The 27317-nt window shown below is 33.8% G+C and overlaps 1 protein-coding gene across 1 annotated transcript; it reads right to left on the bottom strand.

Moving 5' to 3' along the window:
• Positions 1–8857: 8857 nt before the first annotated feature.
• mAChR-A (muscarinic Acetylcholine Receptor, A-type) lies at positions 8858–26591 on the bottom strand. The gene is made up of 4 exons (XM_013317699.1): positions 25821–26591; positions 15385–15493; positions 9977–10152; positions 8858–9647 (listed from the first exon to the last, which is right to left on the bottom strand). Exons 1-4 carry the CDS (start codon positions 26549–26551, stop codon positions 8858–8860), a joined length of 1806 nt encoding a protein of 601 aa, XP_013173153.1. The 5' UTR covers positions 26552–26591.
• Between the last annotated feature and the right edge of the window lie 726 nt (positions 26592–27317).

The following is a 27317-nucleotide window of genomic DNA, read 5'->3' on the forward strand; positions in this document are numbered from 1 at the left end:
GGAATATAGTGGAAGCAATTCCGCGTTTCGCCTGATGAGTGTGCGTCCCGGAGGCCTAATTTATTCCTCTTTCTCTTCCCACCTTTCTTCTTATAAGGAAAGGATGGGAAGTGGAAGTGGACTTTCCGGATGAGAGGATGCATGGAAAGGGAATATATTTTCTTTCTGTGCAACCTCTCCTCCGTCGATTAGAGGTAGGCAACGCATATGCAATTGCGTATGTCTATGGGCAACGGTCACTTCGCTGTTTCAGCGATTCAGGTGGCTGCTTGCTCGTTTGCCGCCTTATGATATAAAAAAAATATAAACATACGATCTGGAAAAAATATTACTTTTTAATTCGATATTTTAAGTTGAAGAAGCGTGCCCCAGTGGTTTAGCTTTGTTGCATTGTGTACTTGTCGTCGATAGGTTCTGGATTCGACTTTCGACTTTCATACGATTAAGGAAAATATGTATATCTGTGATGAAATTCAAAGTCGTGTTTGGAGTTTACCTGCACCATGAAAACGTTTAGAACATATTGTTATCTCTGTTTTGTCAAAGGTAATGATAGGAATGACGATATGTTTTATACAGAAATTTTTAGCTCAGGAGCCAACGTTAAGACCTTAACCCCTAATTTGGGTAGGCTTGAAGCTGTAGGTATGATGTAAACATGTATAAAACACAATAAGGACTCCTTTAAAACCATCATCATCAGCTCACTAAACGTCCAAACTGAGGGGCTCTGAGTCTGCCCTAAGTTAGGGCTGACTAGGCCATAGTGAACGACGCTGGCCAAATGCGGGTTGGTTGACTTCACATATATCTTTAATTTCTTCTCAGATATGTCCAGGTTACATCACGATGTGTACATACGTAAATCGGAAATCGAATAACACATTGGTACATGGCGGGATTCAAACCCAGGACCTGTAGATTGCAAGTCAAGTGCTTGACCCCTGAGCCACCGACGCTCTAAATACAAGTTTTCAAAATGAGAACAAGTTTATAATTGCTTAAAATAATGTTTGTGAAGCCATATCCCGCAGTTGTACGGAACAAAGCCGGTGCAAGGATGAAGTTGTTATAAGTTGGGAAGTAGTTGAAAATTCGCATTTGTCATCCCCCTGCACCGCCTCCCCTACTCCTCCTGTCTCTGCCATCGTCCCCCGAGTGCGTTGTGTTTAATCAAAACAAAACTTTACAACAATTAATTTAAAACATTGATTTTATTTTTAGGGTTAAGTACCTAATAGGAAAAAAACGGAACCCTTATAGGATCACTTTGTTGTCCGTCCGTCGTGAAGACCCTTTTTTAAAATATCTGTGAAATTCCAAAGTAAGATTCTGACGATTTAAATTTAACTTTAGATTTAAATTGCGAAAGACGTTGGAAAATATTCGAAATAATTAATAGAAAATAATACACCATCAATGTAAAATGACCTTGAATTTGTAGTACCGAAACATTCACACAAAAACATACAGACAACATTTTGTTACTGGTTACTACAAATAATTTTCACGTGTGATATAATTTATAACTATAAATAAAAACAAACTTCAATCTAAGTTCGATATAAAAATAACTTAGCGACTGCTTCTCAATGAACTGAAATTAAAGTATAGAAAAAAACTAAAAAGCTCGGTTCACAGCGCCACTGAAAGCTAAAGTGCAACGGTGCGATGTACAACCTGTAACTTAAGCTTTGAAATAGCATAAATTAAGTGCATCTGAAGTTTCATTAGCATACTTCAACAACAGAACGCTTTGAAGTGAACGATTAAGGCTCTTCGTACACGAGGCAACGTCGAAATGAAACTAAGATTGTGTCGCGACAATCGCGCTACGTGCTCCATACACGTTAAATCGTCGACTCGAGTCGTCTATTCGATCAATACAGGCATAGCTACTACATATCAATTGACTAGATTTGCTTCGCCATCTTTAAAATTGCAGCGACTTTTCAAACAGGTTGCCAGCGACTGTCTTCTCTATGACATTGTATCGCATAAGTCGTCTAGTGACTAAAATCGCCGGTTGCCGGAGATTTACATTGCCATGTGTACGAAGGGCCTAAGAAAATTTGTTATTTTCAACGACGTTAATTGAAATTCTAAAGCAGTCTGTTAATTATACGGACTTCTTTGTGTGGCCTGCGGCTTGTTTTAATTATAATATCGCAGATTGAAAGCAAGTTATTAAAGTTGTATAAAGATGCTAATCTTAAAGTGAATTTTCACTGCCGCTGTTATCTGTTGTTATCTCATTCTACTTAAAGACAATGAAAGGGACAACAAATCATTTCATGAAAAATATTAAAACAAAAAATTGAAATGAATTACATTTATAACTTTTATATATTTTTTTTTATGTTCTACAAATGTCAATTGCCCCTTAAACAGATTATCTGTAAATATAAGGCTCACCCTAGAAATTCCCCGGAAAGTTTAGTCGCGATTTAAGCTCTTACAAAAGTTATATTATATTTATACTTTATTAAAAGGAATAAATGTTAGGAAATAAAAATGCTTTATTTTAAAATAAAATAAAAAATAAATCCAAAATTCAGTGATGGAGTATGGAATGAAAGAGTATAAACTAAATACGCGCAGCAAAAATTCATCATAAGAATTGCAAATGATCTGCAATTCTGGGTTTTATGAAATACATGTCATAAATATGAATGTGAGCTTATTCTAATCGCATCTTTGTAATGTTAGGAAGAAAATCCGACACTGTGCCGGTGTACTGGCACAACACTAGCCTTACTAAAATGTCGACGTTTATGTCCCCTCACTAATCATTCTGACACTTGACTTGGTAATGAAAGCGCGCCAAAGCCAAAGGATTCTAATTAATAATGTCTAAAAGTAGTTACTTCGTATCAGTTTTATTCCTATCAAATTCCAAGGAAGTTTTGTAGAAAACGTTTCCAAATCTACGGATTTACTTGCACTTACCACTTTCGCTTAGATTGTTTCTCGACGATGCAAGAGTTTGTAAAATATTTAGCAGAATGCTGTTTTTTTTATCTTTTCTTCTTTTGTTTTTTGTGTGTTCAACATTTACTTCTCTTTGTTTTAGTATTTTTTTCTTAAGCTTATAAATATTTTTCTTTCTATCAATTGTAAAAAACATTATCTTTGTAATTATTACATGAAGTTTATAATTTTTTATAAAAACAAATGTAAAAATTTTTCATTAAGAAATTTATTACGCTAATGAATTGTTTTGAACTTTTGTATTGTTTTGTTTTCTGTTAGCAACTAACAGTGATACAACATCTATATTAGTTATTAGTTAATTAAATTAGCGCTTCTACAATGAATTCTTTATTATACTAAACGCGTACAAACTTTAAAGAATTTTCTCTTACTTTTAAAACTAAAAGTATTGAATTCCCTTGCGGAGATACCAAGATTCCCCGCAATTCTAACTTAACCTAGATCCAAGAGAACTTTGAGAGAATTCGTGGGAAAGGCGGATTTACTGCAAACGCCTCTTTGTTTTAAAGTTCCTCGCACGATGTACGATGTTCTCTCACAATTTTATGTGCTTTCCGGATTTTCTCCTAGTGCCGTATACTATCGTTAATTCTTACTTTAAACATTTCTAGACCTTGGAGTTCTGAGACCAAAAAGTGATTTGCTTACTTCGGGATTTTGATTTTAGTGTAAAGGTACTATTTTTTGGCCTTTAATTTTTTGCGTATTTTAATTTTCAATGCCTAAACTTTGAATAGCTGTTTCCACAAAGCTCAAATTACGTGAACTCACTGAATTAATTCTCGAATAATAAATTTTGGTTTTAGTTAAATTTTTATTGTCTTTGGTTATACAAAAACATGGATTAATATTTAAAATAACTTACAAAAACACATTTATTTATTATTCATAAACACGTTGTGAATTCTAATCTTGTACAATGACAGTAATAAAAATTATTATTAAAGACATTTTTTTTTAATATTTGGCACATTCAACACAACATACATAATTTACATAAAAATAACAAAATAACCGTAGGTTTCTGAGACCAAAATCTCCGTTCAAAACATATTTTTTATCTCTGTTTCATCAAATATGAAAGACTGGGATAACCATATGTTTATGCAGAGATTTTCGTATCCGAAACTCACGGTTATTAATTTATACATATAAGACAAATTAATATTAATAATATTAAATATTTTACAATTATAAATACTTAGAAATAAATATTCGTAGTATTCTGAATATCGTAACTGTAATAATCAACATGAGAAGCGACTAAAGTGTTGGAATTAGGTATTAAATGAGCCCTAAAGAGATATAAAGGGGCAATTTTCATGCCCTCTGGTGACAGACGGACAAAACAACGAACCAGATTTAACTTAACTACTTAACTTGTGCAAATCTTTTTAATGTTTCGAAACATTGTATTTTAAGTGTAAACAAGTGATTGTTACATTAAAAAATGTACAAAATTCCTATTAATATCAAAGTAATAAAAATATGCAAAATATAAAAATTAATAAACAATTTTAATATGTATATTATGTATTATAATTTGGCACATGGACAATATAGTTATATATTAATTATGTTGCATTTTATTTTAATTAAAAATTAACAATTTTTTTACAACCTTTCATAATATGATTAACTAAAAATTCATAAAAAATAATTGCTATTAAAAATACACAGACTAAAATTAGCTATGTATTTTTTTAAAAGAAAAAAATTGTTTAATTTTTGGAAATATGTGCCAATTTCATATTTTATTTACCACATTTTTTTTTAACACTACAATACACAATTGTTTTAATTACATACATCAGTTCATTTTATTTTGACAATTTTATTTTTATTATTTAAAAATCCACATCTAAAACACATATATCTAAACTTTGGATTACTAAAATGTAGAAACCTCAAATATTATTGAGCATTTATTCGGTTTCGTTTTGTACATAGGTAATTGAATATATATAAAGACACGTGGTGTGAGCAAGTACATAATGTACAAACAGGTTTACGATAATTGTTATATGAAAAGTGATTAATTAATTTACATTATTATAATAAACCTAGCTATTGTTTATATGCCATTTATTATATTTATAAAATTATAAATAAAACCACATTCAGATTTAATGGAAAATGTACGATATATATGATTACATCCATACAAATATTTGAGGTTACTACTATATATAAATGAAATATATAATGCATTATTCTAATCTTAATTATTAATATATTTTTATATACTTTATAATTAAAAAAAAATTGTAAACTTTGGATTTGTATTGTAACGATTTAATAGTGGTAGAGTAAAGAGATTCGATTTAATAGAGAAAGAAGAAAAAATTTCTTGCTTTCCCTTCTCATTAATAACTGTTTTATCTTTTTTAAATGAAATTATTTTAAAGTCAAATTCAAACGAAATTCGTAATAGAATGTTTGTTCGAATTTAATCTGTGATATTTTACTCTGCTAATAATATATTTATGTGGGAATTAAAAAGCATTTGTACTTTTAAATAAAATTACTGGCCAAGAAGTTTCTATGTTTTCAAATTAAAAAAAAACATGTTTATAATAATTTATAATCTGTATTTATTGAATGTCAGTGGTGTGCAATAAACCAACAATTCTTCCTCACCTATTAGTAGTATATAAATACTTATGACACTACATATAAATCTACAAATTAAAGATCAAAGGACATCCACAAATGAAAACATTTAAGTTTCTAGTTTACTGTGCGCATTGACAATAATATTAGGAATTACATCATCGATAGAGTTATAATAAATTTAAATTTACAAGAGATTCGTCGTATGAGTCAAGAAGACATGTTACAAATGAATGTTGACAATATTTTTCCATTCTGATCTTTATACTGTTTTCTATACTTCATGTATTCGGTATACGTATTAAAATATAGCAAACAAAAACATTTTTAATTAAATATTATGTTAAATAGAATCCAAATATAAGTGTGTGCAAAGATAGTTTATTTTTTTTATATATAATTTTGTTTTTTAATAAATTTGAATTACGCATTTGTTAGTATTGGTTTCTGGTATTTGAATTTAAATTATTTGGTAAAAAAATTGCTGCTTTAAACTTTTATTTAGATAAATAATAATAAGCGATTAACTGTGATGTATAAATGTCGTAAAATAATAATGAAAAAGCAAATAAAAAGACGTATTAAAAATGCGCAATTCACATAAAAGTGAGGTTATTTCGTTTGATGTATATTTAATTTAATTTTTACAATATATCTAGTTATCTACACGTATTAATATTAATAAATAGTTTAATAAAAACCTCTTAAACAAAGGAACGTTGTACGACACATAGATTTGATGTGCATGTTATAAATACATAATGTAAACTTCACACATACACTTTACTTGTATATAATAATATTTAATATTTAAATAATACTTTCACTTTTAATATTATAATATTGATACAAATTTAATATTACAAATGATTAATTTACGTGTAATATTTACAATATTTTCAGGTTTTTTTTTAAATATTAATTAGTTTATTTTACAAGAGTTAGTAAGAACAAATATGTTTATATGAAATTAACATAATTAAATAACAATTTATTATTATTATTTTAATAAATATCGTGTTATAAAATTCTATTTATGAAAATAAATATTTACAATAAACTTTACTTCGTCTGATATGGATTTTATTACAGAATAACTCTTGTAAAATGAACTTTTAAATACATATTTAGGATTTAATATTTAATATACACAGGGTTATACATAGTTAATAACTATTATCTTTTATTATCAATATATATTTTGGTAGACAAACAATCGTCTTCAAAAAATGGAGCCAAACAAAACAAGGCAAGAATCAACAGACTGCCTTCTTTTTTTGTCAGTTGCTATTTAACTGCGGGAGTATGCTCACGTCTTTCGCGCAACTGTCCCTTTCGCACACGTTACGCTGTCTATTAGGGAAAAAGGAACGACATCAGTAATTTTTTGCTTTATCATAAGGTACGTATTTTACGTTTAATTTTGTATATAAGCATGTATACCAAAATATATATCCATGTTATATTTGTTTGAATTCACTTAATTTTCATTGTAAATATTACAAAAGTGTTACATGAGAATTAATTATACAATATTTGTTTCGTAATGTTGTAACTTTGGGTTTCACTGCAATGGCACTATTAATACATATAGTGGTCTCTTTTCTATTAAAGAAAATGTAAGAGATGGCAATATGTCTCAATATTCCCCTGCAGTCGCAACCCACAGTAAAACAAAGATCGAGCGAGTTTAAAAAACATCTAGATATTTCATAATCGTTGTATAATATTAAATATTAATTTATTTATTATCTATTTACATTTAAAAGAAAGATTTATACAGTACATAGATAATGGAAGTTTATTCGTTTACATAAGAATTTCTTATTAAAACTCCACAAACCACAGTAATAAAATCCCAAAGTGGATTTGTTTTAATATTGCTTAAAACTTCTACAAATACGAATCTTATTAATTTAAATTTAAATAGACATAGAATTGGAAAATCAAGGCTCACAGTTCTCTCTCGAAGAATTGTCTTAAAACATTTAACATTCAAATTACATCTAAATCGGCATTAGCACATCTAACTTTGGTCTTTTCACAAAAAAAAACTTAGCTTCACAACTGTTACTAGCTTTTAAATAAGCGTAAAAAATATAAAGCGTACGTAAATTGTACATAAATATATAAGCCATAAAATAAAATAAAAAATATAAATAAATTAATAAAGGCATTAATGAAATGATAATTCACGCTCTAAATTCGACAATTTTAATCCTAAAAGCTCACACTTTATCAAAGCATCAGAAAGTCTAGAGATTTAAAATACTTATTTTTCAATATCTACATTACTCATTGTTATTTACTTAACTTCGTTTTTTAATACTTTTATATAGTACACAGCAATCAATGGATCTTACGCATCAAGTCGTAACTTTTTTTTGGAGAAAAAATTCTATTTCACGAGATTTGAGGTGTAGTATAATCTAACTATTGGATTTCTTCTATGTTATTGACATTCTTTATAACAGGTTCTCAGAAAAATTGTATTTTTCGAGTTACGATTATATGCCTAGGAGCCATCGTTAGTTGGCACGTCAGAAACAAAAGTACTCTTGATGCCACCGTGCCAACTGCGCTGGTACTATATTGTGTAATTCCGTTACACTATTGTTCGGATTATATCTTCTTATAACAGAAGATTGGGTGAATTTAAATCGAAATAAACTATTTACGAAACGTATAACAAAACTGTATAAAACTACAAAATAATAAATCTACAGATGGACGGGTTAAGTAAATCACTAACTCAAAATGGAATCCCGTTTACACTGACGAAACATCTGTAAAAAATTCTCAACTCTCTTATTTTGTTAGAAAAGAGTAAGATATATGTTTTGTACAAATGTTTCTGCAATGAGAACGCATGATAAAACAATCGTTTGTTATGAAAATTGTACACTGAAGCGTAAATAAAAATCAGTAATCGTTGTTATTAGAACACTTCATTTTATTATAAGCAAAATTTAAGTGATTTCTGGAAACCAGTTTCATTTTCAGATATTAAAGCATGATATTTATACATTTTATAGATTAAAAAATTGAAAACAAATACATATTTTTTCTTTTGTAAAATTTTAATTAAGTGATTTTTTTTAAACGAGAATGTTCCACTCCAGAAGAGAACTCAAGAAGTTAAATGAAATATTTTAACTTTAAAATACCAAAATTGGGCAATAAAATTTTGGTATATAAAGTATATTTAGAAGAACATATAATTTTGAAATACATTATGTATACGTTTTACTTAATTGTACACACCTCTAGTCATAGCTTCTCTATTCCTGTTATGCCATTTACAAGTTAAAATCCTGACATACGTCCTTCTAAACGTCGCGTTACAAAGAGCGTAGCAAACAGGATTAATAGTAGAATTTATATAACATAAAGCGTAGAAAAAAGACCAAAGTTCGTCTGGAATACATTTGGTGCACGCTGTTAAAGGCTTTAGTAATACTAGAATATTGTAAGGCGTCCACGTGATAATGAATGATAACAATATTGCAGATAAAGTTTTAGCCGCTTTTGTCTCTTGTTTCTTCTCTTGAGTTTTTTTCTTTTTTGGCTGTTTCGACGTGATGCCTTTCCCTGCCAGCTGTTTAGGTATAATCTTAGCATTTAACGGTATCCGAACATCCTGTAAATGTGATGTTCTTCTCGTTAGTGCACCATGTCCTCCAGGGTGTAGGTTTAGTTCAGAATCTCCTCTAGCCGGTGGTCTGTAGTGAGATCTAGCGTTCGACGGAGGGGATTCTTCTGTTATCATCTTTATACTCGGTCTTTCGGTGTCAGCATCTGGTAGTCTTATTAGGATAGTGTAAACTGAGTCGGCGGACGCGGATTTTGGTGCGGGTGAGGTAGTGGTATTGATTCTGGTGTTAGGTGGGAGGGAGCGACTGTCCCTAGCCGCGGGTATTGGAGCTGTTGGATTCTCGTATGTCCTCCGTAAAGGTGAAGTTCCTCCGTCGCCGCCACTCGATCCACCCGATCCTCCGCGAGACGCGTAAGGATCTCTAATAACATTCAAAGATGTGCACCTGGAAGAGATACTTTCAGTTATTTCCTACCTAAAATTGATAGATATGTATTGATCCTAACATAACGAGGTGAGAATTTAGTTTCTCTAGAGCAACATAGTTCCAAAAACTCGATGATAAATAACACAATATAACACAGAACGTGTAGGGAAACCGCAAACTACATTTTAATTATATTCAGCATTGCATTTGGAAGTTTCTTAATAGCTTTTAATAAAGAAAAAGAAATTTCTATCTATGAATCTAGATGTATAATCTAAAAGAGCTATTTTTTATGCAGTAATAATTGTTACTTCTTCCCTACTTAGTCTTTCTAGTCACTATCTCACCTGGACACAGAACTTTGCAGCGGCGTCTCTACTGACACGGGGGTAGCGTAGCCCGCGTCCGAGGGCTCCTCCTCCGGCTCCGTGTCCTCCAGGTCCTCGCGCCCTGAGTGCCACCAGGCGATGCACCACGCCTGGATCGCGATCCAGCCGCGTTTCGTGCTACGCGAATTCGCAACCTAATTGAAAAGAAATAACGTACATACATATTTCTGAGTGTTAATAAGTTATCTATCACCATCATGATAAATCATGTGAATATTAATTACTAACTGCCTTATTAAAGGCAGTTGAATGATTCCTTAGTGTAGATTTTTCCTACTAAATATCTCTACTAAGTAACAATCTCATTGATCATTTGATTCGTAATAGATAACTCTAACTTAAGTCTCTATGTTGGCCAAGAATAGGTAATACTCGTAGTTCGCTTTATTACTTAAAGTTTGACAACGATCTTAGCACAAACTTAGTCCATCTCCAATATATACTAGCTTAAATGGCACTTAAAGGTGAACCACGGTTTCCAACTGGGTCACTAAGTACTAAGACATGGAGTAAACGAGTTATAAATTAACTAATTTTTACAATTGAGTTATACATTATTCTATTTTAAGGATCCTCAGACAATGTCTGAATATAGGCCAAGCTGTATTTATCAACCATGGTCTCCATTTTTTTTTATATCATAAGGTGGCAAACGAGCGAGCGACCACATGAAATCGCTGAAATAGCGAAGTAACCGTTGCCCATAGACATACGCAATTGCATATGCGTTGCCTACCTTTAATCGACAGAGGAGAGGATGAACAGAAAGAAAACATTTCCATGCATCCTCTCATCCGAAAAGTCCACTTCCACTTCCCATCCTTATAAGAAAAAGTGTAGGAAGGGAAAGAGGACTAAATTAGGCCTCCGGGAAGCACAATCATCAGACGAAACGCGGAATTGCTTCCACTTCACGCCTGCCTTCTGTGTGGTCGTGGTATTTCACCGGGCGAGCCTGGCGAATTCGTGCGAAGTGTTAAAGCGGGCTCTACCACTGTTAAAGGACTTCCATTTCAAGACTTTGTTCTTAAATCGGATTCGATTACATTTCTGGCTAACAACGTATCACAAACTGTCCAGTACAGCCAAGACTGGACCGTTGCCAAATCAATGTTAATCGAAAAATAAAATTAGTATAAATTTACGTTGTAGATTTTTGAGATTAACAATTGAATATCACGCGTACCATTTGTTTTATACAAAAAAATCCAGACAACAGTTGCCTATTGCAAGAATTTAATTATTTTCTTTGTAAATTGGCTTGTTGTATATAAAATACTAGTCGTATTGTCTTAGTTCTGTGTAAAGAACTGACAGAAGCTTTAGTTTTGTAAAAGTAGGAGAGATGAAGGTAGCCTTGACCGTCTTTCGTCCGGTCTTAGGGGACGGAAAGAGTCTACATGGAATGAAAACGTTTTCTAAGTGTTTTTAATTACAGAACATTTAGTTGAAGAAAATGTAATGAAAACTTTTTAGTCTGGAATAAATTCTAGGTAAGATTTAATGTTTAATAACTGTAATAAATAAAGAAACGTATTTGTTGGGATTTAAAAACATCAGTGTTTTTATTATTGGAATCAGTTTAAAATATGTGTATACCAAACCATGTATAAGTAACATCGGAATCCGCCAATCGTGAAATTTTCACAACTAAATTCGGAAATTTAGTCGTATTTATGATCTTAATTAACTTTATAAATTCATATGAATATCCATATGAAGGAACTTTATTCCAACCGAGTCGTTCACATTTAAACTTCTGGGAAATCGTTTGAAAGCAAACGTATGAAATTAATTCGTAGTTAATCGAGTTAAAGAGAGGCGAAGAAATGTTTTCGTTTTAAGTATACGACGATATATTAATAGGGTTGACATCTCTTCGAGTTTGGCCGAATTTTTTTGCTAATCCAAATTCTTTGCGGTTTCATCATGCTTATGGGTTTGATAACTACGTCTTTGGGTGAGAATAGTGCGTTTGCAAGTCACTGGATATTGTTTTTTCGTGATCTGCTAAGAATTTAGGACGCATTTTATATCATATTATATTTAGCCAAGAAGTCAAGGGTTGACAAATCACATTTCGTATATTTTTCACACGACAATGTTCGCGTCTAAATTTCTTGAAGTCAGCAACCCTATTTCTCTCGAGTTTTACAAACAAAGCATTCTCTGAGAGATTATAGTATTTGCTCTATACCAAATCTAAATAATGATATGTCATAGTATTGTTTATAATTGTCGTAGTGCAAGCAATTGTTGCTTTACTTTTTTGGTGTAACTCAGTCGTAATTTTCATTATATCATATGCACTTATTTAAAATATTGTTAACAAAATTCCGTTAACAAGCACTCTCCGCTAAAGTGCAATATTATATGCACTTAATCATTCACAGCTTTAAATTTAAAAGTACATTAATGAATAATTAAATTCATTCTTTTAAAGATCAAACAGATTAAATATATTTTCTTTCTGAAAATCTGAATTTGAAATACTATTTTGTATTTTCAATATCTTTTTATGTTTACAATATCACGAAGTTGTAATATAAAGTACGATATAAGCATATTTTTTAAATAAAACATTTCCTCGCAGATATAAAGTTTCTTTATAAAATACGAGCTTGAATTGCCACTAATTCGTGCCGGACAACTTCGCGCGCAGTTCACTAACTCAATTTGTTTCGTATGGATTTCACGCTTTTACCCATTTAATGTAACTCAATTTTATTACTTTTACAACTGTAATTTGTTAGAAGAAAGTATAAATACGTTGGAAATGTTTACACCTGTGCAATAAGTCTATTAGGAGGTGATAAAATTATATAGATTTTTTTACTTTGTATTATAGATACGAAGAACACCTAATATCGATATATATATATATATAAGTACTTTCAAGGAGAATGACAACAATGTGTTTTATTAAGAAATGTTTCGGCAGTCGAAACTCATAGTAAAACAGAATCAAACAATTGAGTACCAAATATAAGTACCAGGGGCACATAAGACTAGCGATACCTTAATCAGATGACACCGTCTGTGATATTGTGGTACTTATTGTAATCCAAATATATGGATCTACCAGTAACTATCATGTTCTTGGTTACTGGTAGATTCAAGACGTGGAGCGACTGACATCTCAATTCCACTGGTCAGGTTATGAGCCGTGATATTTTGTGCTCATTTGTCGCTGACTACAGCGGTTGGTAGGGGTGTCGGAAACTCTTTCTAAGGATTGAGATAGAATTAGCCTGGCCCTTTTATGTCGAAAGGCAAAGGCGGTTAACTCTGCTTTGCTGCAGATACTAGAGTATATTTTTTTTTTTTTTTTTTTTTTAATGAGGACGGCTTTGTGCCGCCCTCGCTTACACCCCTGACATAGGTGGTCAGAGTTCTTTTTCATCATAATGTGTTTTTTGTTTACTACATTTTTGGATTTTTGTTTTAAATTACAATATTTTGTTACGTTTACATTTTTGCCTAGATCTTACAGTTTGTTTTACAATTTATTTTTACATTTTTATTATATGACCTTTACATTTACATTCATTTTATCTTTTGCTTTTTTATATTTACAATTTTTTAGCATCATCAATATGGTGTGCGTGGTGGTGCTTCTCTCTGCGTATGAAAGCATACGCTCAAGGAAGCACCACTAATACTAAGTTTGAATTTTATGCCAAATTGTCCCTATATTGATTCTACTTTGAGTTTTTCTTTTACTAAATATATACAATCTAAATTTTTACTAAAGATGTTCAGCCTTATCCCCGTGCGTTGACCCTTCTTTGTCTTTTACAGGTGTTCTCATCCGTCGTCCAGCTAGTGGGAAGGCAAGCTGGCCTCGGGAGTCCGTTTGTTACGGCCAGGTAGTGTTTACTGGTCAGACGTGGTGAAGAAGCCGTCGGCGACAGGAGTCTTCTATATTTGAAGAGTACTGCGGACCACGTAAGTTCTCTTCTGATAAACGGTTTAGGGCATGATTCATCATGCCTTTCATTGTTTGTTTTCGAAGTTATTAATACAATCTTTGTGTGTTCCGCAGCACCCTCCAACGGCGATGATTCTTCAGCGTGTGTGTTCCCATGAGTTGAGGCCTCCCCATCCTTCAGGATGTGAAGGACCTCATATCCGCTCTTCGTGCTACTCGCCGTTCGACACCAAGCGTCCCCCATCAACCCCCCTCTTCGTCGGTCCCAAAAGCTGACTATTTTATGCCGCTCTTTTCTTTGCAGGTGCTGCACGACGACCAGTGTTCCTCCAGCCGTCGCAGTGTATGGGACCTCGCTTCGCCTGGCAGTTTCGGCTTCGGTGCACCAACAAGGTAAGTTTTCTTTATTTATACTTTTGAAGTCCCTTTTATAATTTTCGTTCCAATTTTTATGTGCGATTTTTATATAATTTTGAGTAGTTATTTCCAAACTGTTTATGATTTTAATTCCATTTACTTTATTAATATTGATTTTATTTTTGTTCCAAATTTTTATTAGCTTTTCCGGAAATTCTTCCCTTTTGATTTTTTCTGTATTCCCTATTCTGATGTTGCATTGAATGTCCTCTTCTTGGTTCTTTTTAATTTTAATGTTTAGTAAGATTACCTTGTGGTCCCCGTTTGCTTTCCGACCTTCCCACCAGTTGTTCCGGGTGCTTACATCCGCCCTCAGTATTTCGTTTCTAGGCTTCGGGTGGGCTTGGAGAGTGCGAGGCCAATAGGCTCTGCCTTTCGTCCAGCCCTGAGTGCCCGGGGCGCCCTCAGCAATAAGCGATTGACGATCTCGCTATTGCGTCCCATCTTTCACGCACCGGGCACTCTTGACTGAAAGCGTTATGGTCGACTCTATCCAGTTTCGCCGCTTTGCAATTACAACATGAGGGTTCGAGGCCTGCTTGCCAGTCGGTGCACTCATTCTTTTTGTGAGGCCCCCCACAGTGGCTGCACTTTTCTGCCTTTTCAGTGCATAGGCGCTTCGGATGTCCGTACCCTAGACAGAGCGAGCATTGTACAAGGGGCGATTGGTCCTCCACTCTTACCCTTTGCAAATCAATTTGTACTTTGCCCGCTTCCGTTAACCTTCTCCACATCTGTGGGTTCACCCTTATTACAACGTGCTGCGTCAGTGGATTTCTCGCTTTTTTCTTATATACTATTTCTAATTTTTCTTTGTCATTTTCTTCTCCTACTACTTCCCTGTTCTGATTTTTCAGCGCAGCAACAATGTCCTGATCGGTGTTATATTTAAATACGTTTAATAATATTATCAAGGGGTCCTTATTTTTTATATCCTGCACAGTGAGATGTTTTTCTGCGTTCTTTAATCTTTCTTTCAATTGTACTAGAGTATATTAGAATTTGTATGTGGCTATACCTGATGGTCCCTCCAGCGTGTGTCGTGTAATGCGCCCCGCACATGGTACACGGAGTCTGCATCGCCGGACTCCGAACGCGCGCGTCCATCCACCTCACGTGTCTCGTCACTGCAAACGTTACGTTATGTTAGAGAACTTTTACTGAAATACATCATAGCTAATAGCAGACATCATCATGTCTGACCTGACCACTTAGTATGTAGGGTTGGTATAAAGATATTTCGTCTTCTAAATCAATTTATCTTTCAACGTATCAATTGACGTCTCTATTTTAATCATGTTAATTTTCACGCAATGTCTAAGATACATCCTATATAGATACTTATCTTACTTATAATGGATGGATGGATGTTCGAAGGTATCTTCAGAACGGCCGCATGGACCTCGCTGAAATTTGGCATAGATGTAGAACAACGTCGGGAAGAACACGGGAGCTAATAATTAAGTTTTTTTTTAATTTCGCAGACGGGGTCGCGGACGACAGCTAGTATACTAATATAGGGTGTATCTTAGGGGCTAAATCAATCTTATTAACCTTAATAAAGGTCCAGAACCTCGCATCTATCGTTTGATACAATTCCAAAGTATTTACTCCATAAAGCTCTTGTTAACCCAACATACCCTCCATATACGTATATTATGTACTAAAAATTCCTTAAACAGATAACTAGTTTTGTCTCTATTTAATAATTAAATGACATTTTTATTTAAACTTGTTCTTTTGTCTACTTCCTCGTTCTTAAACAAAACAATTCCAAAAGAAAACCAGCACTTCCTCTACAAGTTTGAAATTCATTAGCTATGAGAAAAGTTTTAGCATTTGCAAATAAACAAAGAGAGTTCTAAAGCGGAGAGGATCGATGCGTTCGCAGATGTTTCTCGCAGACTCTATACTCAATTTTCATATGACTTGAAGACGATTTTGTACGCGTAATGAAACTGTCTACTATCTACTAAAAAAGGACCTCTGTTGTTATTTTATGTTCTTTCTTAACTCATTCTTTCTTCAATTTCAAAACGCTAGAAAGCGTATTTTTTTAAATATGAGTACGTTTTATTTGGGTTTTTAAAGATTTTCCCACCTACGGGTAACGTTTTTACAATAATAATAATGTCATATCGTAATATCTTACGACAAACTAAATATTCATTGTCGAAAAGTTTTTAGTTTTAAACCTTTTTTATTTAAAGTACTGGTTTAAACAAATTCATTTAAAAATATTATGAACAAAGTAAGAAACATTTTCACGCTTGGTCTCGCTTCAGCTACATTGGAAATCCTTTGACGAGAAACCAACCAAATCAGTTCAATTCGAAACACAAGTAATTATCACTTTTATTCCCAATAGCTCTAAGTTCAATTTTGATTAACATATAACATTGAATATTCACTGGAAAATTAAACTCTAATCATACGGAATAAGGATCAGAATAAACGTTACTTAAGAAGCCATAAACATAGGTTGAGGCAGCGAAAGCTTGCAAATATTCGAGATAGGAAACAAGAGAGGAAAGTATGTTAGAAGTGGGGTTAGGGTGGGCTTTTAAGGGGGTACGAGGTGGGGTTAATGGTAACGATTCTAATAGCGTATTGCGTAAGGATATATGATTACGCCGTAAACTTTGTCGACTTCTTGTTAATCATTGTCCAGCTTAATTGAATTTCGCTAATGGAATTAATTACTTTGCTTATTTGCGAAGGAACTGAGATTGTAATTTAGGTGGAATACGAAGACATGATTTCCGTGTTTGCAGTTGTAAACTTGATGATGATAATCTTACTAATATTTTTAATACGAAGGTTTGGATGGATGTTTGTTTCAAGGTATCTCTGGAACGGCTCAACGGATCTTGATGAAATTTGGCACAGATGTAGAAATTATCCTCGCAGAACATATAACCTACTAATTAAGTTTTCCTAATAATGCGCGGACGGAGTCGCTGGTGACAACTATATTCAATAAATTATTTTTTTTCAATAGATATCTCCGGATATGTCAATAATTAAGAATAAATTGGCTACAAAACGACTTGAATTTTTTTTTGAAAAAGAGGTAAGACACTAGAATAAGTATCCTCCCCTGTCGAATTGATGCCAAAGTAGTACAAGAGTACAATTTCAAGTAAAATCATACGAAACATTGAAGCAATATACACTATCCGACACAATGTTAGTTTCCTTCCTGCATACAAGCTTGCTACAATTGAAGCGCAACACAATGACACATGTCGTTCCATCCACTCTCGTGACAACGGTATAATGCCGTCCTTCTCGCTGACACTTTCTTCCGTTGGTCACAATGGACCAGCTGATCGTATCGAAATGACAGTTTTAGAGCATTGAACGGGGAACAGATGTCAATAGATATGCCGCGCTTTGTGGGAATGTGATACGTTTTATGCTAGTAATGGAATTATTCTATATATGTATACGTATTTTCTCATTCACTAGCTATATGTATTATTTGTGCTTGTCATAATATTGTGTATACCAACTAACCCAATAAGTCTGCATAGGCATCTATTGGTGTCAATCTTACTAATATTATAAATATGAATGTTTGTTAGAATGTATCTCCAGAGCAACTGTATGGATCTCGCTGAAATTTGATTGAGATGTAGAACATAGTTTGGAAGAACACATAGGCTACTTATTAAGTTTGTAATTCCGCGCGGACTGTGTTCCAAGCGACAAATAGTTTAGATATAAATCTTCTGGACCTTTGTAATTTTGTTATTCAAAGTAAAAATAAATATTCTTTTGAATCTTGCCAAATAAATTGCAAATAATCGCTTGAATAAACAACTCCAGATAAATTAGATTACATCGTTGGAATTTGAACGGACAGACATACGCTAGATTTTATTATGATAAATCCAAGACGTTTAGATGCGAGAACTTATCTTAAATCAGCTTTGGATCCCGGTTCCCGGTGCAAAAACTTTGTCCCGTTGAAAATTACATTGGCGCGGTTTAGCTGTGAGGCTGTGTATACAATTTTATCATTTTCTCGCTTCCCCGGGAACCGATGCTTTGAGCGTATTTTATTTTCATTTCCCTATTTCAATGAAATTTCCTGTTTGTGGAGCAACTGTTACAAGATATCTCCTGTTTGAATTTATTTTGCATTCTGAGAGAATCTATTGGATATTTTTACTCTTCTGATTATTCAAGTTATGCCTTAACGATTGCTCAATTTACAGTTTCAATAAATAGACACATCACAAAATTTGTTGCCTTCACGACTAACATGGAGATTGGAAATTAATCGATTTATTTAATGAAAAACTTTGTAAATAGGTTTTGTTTTAGAATAACAATAACAATAACAATAACAATGAAATAGTGTCCACACATTGAAAAATGAATTAAAAAAATAATTATTCCGGAAATACCTTGTGTGTTTATGAAATGATTAATCGTGGGTTTCCGACAACAAATTATCTGTATAAAACATAGTACTGTCTTTCATCTTTTTCAAAAAAAATAAAAACATGTTTTCAATGGGGATTTCGGTCTCAGAAACCCTTGATAAGTGTATTTAATAATAATTAGTATATCTGAGTAAATTCTGTGTGTATTTTTGGTTATAAGTATTACATTTGAAGTGGAAAATTTCCACTCAATCTTCATCTTTTGCGGCCATTTGTCCGCATTTCCGAAGGACCCCGTTACAGGGACGTTGATAAATCACTCCCTGAGAAATCTTGCAGTAACAGACAATTAAAATTTATTATACTCCAGAGATAAAGATAGGAAATCGTTTAATCTCCAGTAATTATAAACAAATGAATAGCTAACCTATTCGGTCCAATTCATAAAAATAAAAATTTAAAATAACTAATTCAGAAACCCACCGATAGCAATTTTCTCACAACAATAAAAATATAATAAAAAATAATATTATTAAGCTTAACATAATTTATTTTAAAAATTATAGCTCTTTTCTTAAATTAAAACTTTTAAATCTAATATCTAACTAGCTGTAGCACGCGACTCCGACCACGCGAAATTAAAAAAAAACTTAATTAGTAGCCTATGCGTTTTCAGTCTATGTTCTATACCTAATTTGAGTGAGATCCATACATCCGTTCTAGATATATCTTTAAATAAACATCCTTTCAAATATTCGCATTTATAATATTAGTAAGAAGAAGGATTTAACAGTGGTAGAGCCCGCTTTAACATCTTCGCACGAATTGGCCCGGCTCGCCCGGTGAAATACCACGACCACACAAAAGACAGGCGTCAAGTGGAAGCAATTCCGCGTTTCGTCTGATGAGTGTGCGTCCCGGAGGCCTTATTAAGTCCTCTTTCCCTTCCGTTCGTTTGCTATTTCAAATACATAAAATGCCATTTGTCTGACGTGCTCCTGTTTTAGAATTCATACAACGTATAAAATACCTTAGTATAATTCTACCATTATAGTAGTTAAGTCACATTTTCTCGTATTTTATAATAATACTGTCAAACTATTAAACTTGTAAAATATTTCAAGAATGTAAGTATCGATGTTTAACAATTTGCACTTAAACCCTCTTCTTTAAAACTCTCCACAAACCTCTCGAAGCGAGTACTCGACCGCCCTCACGGCTTGCTTGAGGATTTTGTTTTATCGGCCCCTCTTCACATCTATATTGTCCGTTTATTTATAAACTCTATTTTCTAGCAATACTGAGACGATCAGCTTACTGTTGAATGTGTATTGAAATTCAATAAACCCTTTTTGCAATTTCAACGTCAAAAAAAAAGAAAATAATCAAAACAAATAGGCACAAACTTTATATTATCGTAGCATTCATTATCAGCTGTATATCACCCCACTGAAGAGCTCAGAGCCTACCCTAAGTTAGGGGTAACTAGGCTATAGTCAACTACGCTAGCTCAGTACTGGTTGAGTTCACAAATATCTTTGATTTTCTTCGCAGATATGAGCAAGTTGCATCACGATGTTTTATTTATTTATTTCGTTCGTCCACAAAAGTACATGTGTTCTTATATACATTTTTGGCACTATTTAACAAGAGGTTTCAGGCAACATGTAATTTCACTTACCGACAAACACAACATGTATAAAGTATTGGTGGTTTTCCTTAACCGTAACAACATCGATATTGCATTGCATTGTAAAAATCAAATAAAATTCAAAACTTCATATAAATATGAAAACAATGTCATAGTGATAGAAAAAATTGTCTTCGCTCGTGTGGCATTCCTCTAAATTCATAAAAGGCTCTAGTTTTGTACTCGTAAGCACGTCTACTATGAACAAGCGACAGCATGTTGTAACTCTGAGAAATTAGAATTGTACTCGAGACTCATTCTCTTGAGGCGCAATATCATTTTTCCTGAAGCTCTGAGTTAGGGTTGCCAACAATTATAAAAAAGTAGTATGAAATTATTTTGAAAGGAAGCAAAGAGATAAATATTATCCAGACAAAGAAATATACCCATTCTTTTTTTTCAATATCAATCAAAACGCTAAAAATCTTATTGACTGTAGTCAATGAATATAAAGAGAATGTGATATCACAAGTAGAACATTTGTTAGTGTATACAGATTTCTTGCAACAAGCTTTTTTATTTATTTATTTTATAATAAGAAAATAAGTTTTACAATTTGACAACCCTAGCCGTGAGAAAACGTCCACGCGTAAACATTGACTTTGACAGATGCAAAATTTTCTCTCAACACCCCACGCAGCGCCCACTGATAATATTTTTTATTTATATTTTTACAAGCATTATTTTTTTTAATTCAAATCTGCGCCATATTTACTAGTACAACGTAACAAAATATTCTTCATCATCATCATCATCAGCTCACTATACGTCCCCACCGAGTGGCTCGGAGCCTACCCTAAGTTAAGGGTGATTAGGCCATAGTCAACCACGCTGGCCTAGTGCGGGTTGGTTGACAACAAAATAATACGATATTTAAATTGTTTTTGAAGTATGTAATGTCGATTAAGCGAACGGTCTATATGTTTCATAAGTCTATGGTAACATAAATATCATAGAAGTACCAGATCACAAAAGTTAAATTCCAGTATAGCGTTTAACCAACATCTTTCATTAAAACAATACGGTCGCTCTCTGCATATTTTACGCTGCCTTTTCACTTAACAAGGGTGGACGTGGAAAGTGTTTTTCTTTTTAATAAATGTCGAAACAAGATGGCGTCGCGTCATTAATCAGCCACAATTGCAAGAGTCGTGGACACGTGACAAATGTTGCCACTGGCCTCCAGTGCTGGAAAGGCCTATTACATTCTGCATTTTATCTTAACTATTATATATACTTTAGTATTTTAGTATACCAAGGTATTATTTATATTTGATCCATAAAACATATGTAATGAAGCGTCAATAGCCTATGGTTAAGGGTACTGATTTCCGATTACGTGGTCGAGAGTTCGAATCCCGCCATTCGACTATTGTCGTAAACCATGTCCTAGCAACAAACATAGACTTTAGTTGGAATGATACAAGAAATATTAGTAAATTAACAAAAAATCGCTTAATATTTAAGAAAAATTAAAACATGAGGATACATCGATGAGAAATTGTTATTATAATTGGATGAGAAGATATGAATAAAACAAATAAATAATTATTTAACCATTAAAAGAGAAATGCATAGTAGGCTTACGTTCAAATTATGTTAAACATAATAATTGCCTTTTTGTTTAGTTACATAGACAATATAGTTTATGTACACGATTGTACATACAGGCATGTACATTCGCGCACACAAGCGGATGGCAAGTCACATCGATCACTGCTACGTATCCGGTATTAATGGCATCAAATGCAACAGAACTACATACAAACGTCTACTCCATTAAGCCATTACCGCTTGAGTGTACTTAATTTTTATTTTATTAACTAAGATGTATCTCGGATAAAACTGTGTAAATTTATATTGATAAAATGTTCATTTTACAAGAGCTCAAGGACAGTTGATAATAAACATATTATTTTGTAATATTTATGATTTAAAAAGAAAAAAAATCCGTTGATTGTGTTTCTAACCTAACGTTGAAACTATGAGTAACTAGCTGTCGACTCTGTCCGCGCGAAATTAAAAAAAACTTTATAAGTAGCCTATGTGTTATTCGGACTATGTTTCACGTCTATGCAAAATTTCATCCGGATCCGTTCAGTCGTTCTGGAGATACCTTCAACCAAACATACATCCATCCATCTAAACATTTGTATAATATTAGTAAGATGTAAACTAATTGCGAATTCTCATTAAAAATTCTATCTTTTCGAAACGAAAAGAAATCATTTTTTTTCTGTAAAATATATCTGATAACTAATTAATAGTTGAGTAGATAATGTAACTTAAAAGATGCTGAGTTTCATTTACTTAAACACAACTAGAATTTTATTCTTACCAAGTTCCGAGCATTCACTGTCTTCTTTCAAATATTTCTAAAGCGCTTTTTGTATCAAAATGTATTTAAAAATATTTTACGCTGAGACTAAAAAGGAAAGCATCTTTTAATAAAACAAAAACCCTCTACACTTTAATGACATAGCGTTTTTTTTCCTCGACGTTTTAAAACAAAATACTTTTATAACTGTCAAAACAGAATAAACCTATTAATCAAATGATGGTAAACATTCAAAGAAGGAAAGATGAAACAAAAGAAATGAAAAAAAAATGTAATAATACTTCACGACCTTATTTACAAAGATAGGCAGTATAGAAACAAAGAAAACTGTAACTTACCTTGAGTTTCTAAGACCAAAATCTCTGTTTAAAACATTGCTATCTCTGTTTTGTCAAAGATATGTTTTAAACGGAGATTTTGGACACAATACTCATAGTAAGTCATTGGAATTTGAACTCTATGATAAGCCAAAAAAGACGACTATAGCGTACCATTTACTTTTGCGTTTTTTTGCTATTAATTAATGTAAGGTTTTTAAATAAACTTTCTATCTTAAATTATTCAAACTTTCGTGAGACATTATACTAAACTGATATATAAACACTCACGTATATACGTCCGCGTGTGAGTTAGCGACGGGCCGCGTCCGCGCAATAATAACAGTACCACGCATCCTGATGAAGGGCCCCCGATGGGCTCGAAACTAGTCGGTGCCGCCACCGGACGTATATACGTGAGTGTTTAGCCGTGTTTATATATCAGTTTACTTTCTATCTTTTTTCTTGGAAACACTTGACACGTGAGTTCAAAGTATAAGACATACATGTCATGTATTAATATAAAAATCTTATAAAAAAATTACAACGTAGTATCATTCATCTAAAACGACACCAATGAAAAATATCATTCACTTATAGCTCTTAAAAAATTCACCCCCTTTTATACCCACCCTGTTGAAGCCTATTCACACCCCTAGTCCGCAAACAAGCCGCGCGCCCCGAGTAGACATTGCCCTTTACATCTGAATGCCTGAAGAGTTATGATATAAGAAAAGCTTATGCAGGCTTTATATTACAAAAAAATGCCTACTTCATATAGAGCAAAATTGTGTTATTTGAATAGTCAAAAATATTATTTAATTTCACTTATTCTATTTAATCTTATCTTACTAATATCATAAATGTAAATGTTTGGATGGATGGATGTTTGTTTGAAGGTATCTCCAGAACGACTGCATAGATCTCGCTGAAATTTGGCAAGGTTTTAGAACATAGTATGAACGATCGCATAGGCTACTAATTAAGTTTTTTTATTGGCTTGCGGATGGAGTCGCAGCAACAGCTAGTAATGAAATAAACTAACAAATATCCTACGATTGAAAAAACTAAAATATTTTCATGTTCTAGTGTACTTAACAAAGTCATATACAAAATTAAAATATTTCTAGACTGTACAAAAATCAACATGAAAACCTTTTTAATACCACAAACAAAATCTTATATCTAGATGTTAGGCAGTTTCCATTAATGTCCGAATTAAGTAACTCGATAAAAAAAAAAAAAAAAATTCGGAAGTACAATATATGTTACATCTGGCAAATCTCCAAGATTACAAGAATATGTATATTTATTTATCTTTAGATATTAAAGTAATCGAGCATCGGTGGCTCAGGGGTAAAGCACTTGACTTGCAATCTGCAGGTCCTGGGTTCGAATCCCGCCATGTAAAAAAGTGTTTTTCGATTTCCGATTTACATATGTACATTTATCCGAATAACTGCACATATCTGAGAATAAATTCATAGATATGTGTGAAGTTAACCCGCACTTGGCCAGCGTGGTTGACTATGGCCTAGTCACTCGTAACTTAGGGTAGGCTCCGAGCCCCTCGGTGGTGACGTATAGTTAGCTGATGATGATGATGATTAAAATAATATCTTACTTATATAATATTTCATCATTTATTAGTCAAGAAATTATTTAGCAAGTCTACGCATAATAACGATTTCAATAGCCATGATTTGTCATTATAGACACGGTATAAAAAGGTATGTTTAAGCTGAAATGATAATGTTTATATACATTTATCCCACGAACCTTTGACTTACACGAAAAGCCTTTTAAAACGAGCAGATGAACGATAAAACCTTCTTGAAACAGACGTGAACGAATCGGTACATGAACGTTTGAGCGACGTACAGTAATTACTGAACAAACATCTTCCCACTTTACCCTTTCCATCCTCTCCCCTTCCATGTTAACTTCACTTACTTCACCGTGTACGTATTTTGTGAGTAAAAATACGAGTTAATTTATATGCAAATTACTTTCGCCGAAGCGTAGACTCCTCTATTACCAATTAAGTTTAATTTATTCGCACTAGAACTTTATTAAAAAAGAGATGATCATTAGAAGGTTAATGACCTAAGCTTAGAATTAAGTCGCCCATTTGTCGAAGAAGTAAATATTTACGTAACTGGCAAATTAAGTACAAAAACCAAAATCACGTTTGCGCCTTTGTTTTTTGACAAAAAATCTACAGTATGTTCCTTAGATTTCTTTAAAGTAATGTGCGAAAACACGGATGTGATATCATACTCAATACAAAAATTCTTACTAAAGGCAGTAAATGACCCTTTTTATAGCTACATATTTGCAAGATGTAATACTACGGTTGTAAAAGGTCGAAAGCTCCGAGTTGGAAGTTTGAATGATTTACCATTGTCGGGGTACAAAAGTCATTTGGTAAACGCTTTCACGTCAAGAAGGAGCAAGTAAAAACCGCCATTACAGTGCCCCGACGAGAAATAGGCGGGATTCAGTCTATTAACGTCTAATATCTCGACAACTTTTGATGTAGAAGTTGAAAGCTACATGCGAACTTGCACGTTTAAAACAAGTTAGGTAACGGATTGTGTATTTGATGTAAGTTATTGATCGACAGACTGTCATAAAATAGTCGGTATTTTATGACAGTCTGTCGATCAACTTACTTGATATAAACAGTATAAAAAAGTACAAATAGACACTCACCTTGAATTAGATCTTTTCGATGAGTCGTGTTTCTTGCCGCCCTGCAGGTTGGGCAGATCCTTCTGCCGTTTCTTCGTCTCCCGCCATATCTTATAGTACAATATACACATCACTGTAACGGGCACATAGAACGCGGCGATCGCTGTCCCGAACGTAATGAACTGATTGGTCTCAATGAACTGAATGTAGCACTCGTGCGGGGGCACTTTGCGCTCGCCGTCGATGTACGGCCACGCGTAGATCCAGGGCGGCCACAGCACGAGGCTGAAGCCCCACGCCCCGCCTATCATCACCTTGGCGCGACGTGTAGTCCTTTTGGCGCGGTACGTCAGCGGCCGCGTCACACTGAAGTATCTATCGAAACTAATGATGAGCAGGTTGAGCACGGAGGCGTTGGAAGCGAGGTAGTCGAGCGCCAGCCAAGTGTCGCAGATGTGCGGCCCGAGCGGCCAGTAGCCGAAGATAGTGAACATGGTGAAGAGCGGCATGGATATGAGGCCGACCGCGAAGTCGGCGACGGCGAGCGAGAACAGGAAGTAGTTGCTGATGGTCTGAAGCTGCTTGTCTATCTTGATGCTGATCATGACCATGGAGTTGCCGACGACGGTGAGTACGGAGAGCACGCTGCCCACGATGGCGATGACGATGGTCTGCGCCAGGCTGTAGGGGCTGGCGGGCAGGGCGGCGGCCAGCTCGGTCAGGTTGGCTGGCACGGAGGAATCGTTGAGCATGACGTCAACTCGGCGAGCCCAAGGCCCCCGCTCCGCCCCGGCTCTTACGCCGACCCAGAGCCGAACCGCCTGCAGACAAACAACACTAAGTTAAGACATGCTCATAATTGTAGGTCAGTAATACTATGGTAATTTTATCCTTAGAATACTACAAAAGTAAACTTTATTAATTAAACTTCTCGTACCAATAACATTTTGATTTAGGATTTATGAAATTATTTTCAGAATTAAGTAAGTCATGAACAAAATAAACTTCAATAGTAAGGTTCGTTAGAATTCAATTTGTTGTCGCCTCCGAAGTGTCCATTAGATTCGTTGAATAGAAACCAAGGCTTTATTAGATCACGAGCTTGCTATTCCCTTCGATACTGCAGACGAAATACAACCCAAAACATTTAGCATACGGTTGGAATTGCATCTTGTATCTGCAAACGGCAGTCTCAGGTTGATTCAAGTGCCTGTACCGGAACAATGTTTGTTCATTAAATTGAACGTAGTTTGTCTGTCCGTGTACAAACGAGCTGTGACACGTGTTTACCAAAACACGGGCTTCTGTTTTACACGTGTGATATAATTCAATGTGAATAACAATCATCGCGACCTATATCATAATATGACTAGTAAGATTATGAACTAAAAAAAGGTCAGGACGTTCAAATATAAAGGCCTCAGTGCCCATTCTCAAATTGATTCTAGCGTGAAATGTTTAATAAAATGCTACGTCCAAATGAGGTAACATCTGTAAAGTTGACGCTTCAGTACTGAC

The sequence above is a fragment of the Papilio xuthus genome, unplaced genomic scaffold (assembly GCF_000836235.2).
Source record: "Papilio xuthus unplaced genomic scaffold, Pxut_1.1 DF826933.1, whole genome shotgun sequence".
Lineage (NCBI taxonomy): Eukaryota > Metazoa > Arthropoda > Insecta > Lepidoptera > Papilionidae > Papilio > Papilio xuthus.

Coding starts and splice junctions, on each gene's coding strand:
- mAChR-A (XM_013317699.1), bottom strand. CDS start 26,551: ATGCTCAACGATTCCTCCGTGCCAGCCAACCTGACCGAGCTGGCCGCC. Junction 10,153..15,384: donor CACGCTGGAGGGACCATCAG/GTATAGCCACAT, acceptor CTTTTCAATTAG/GTTGCGAATTCGCGTAGCAC. Junction 9,648..9,976: donor CTGCAAAGTTCTGTGTCCAG/GTGAGATAGTGA, acceptor TATCTCTTCCAG/GTGCACATCTTTGAATGTTA.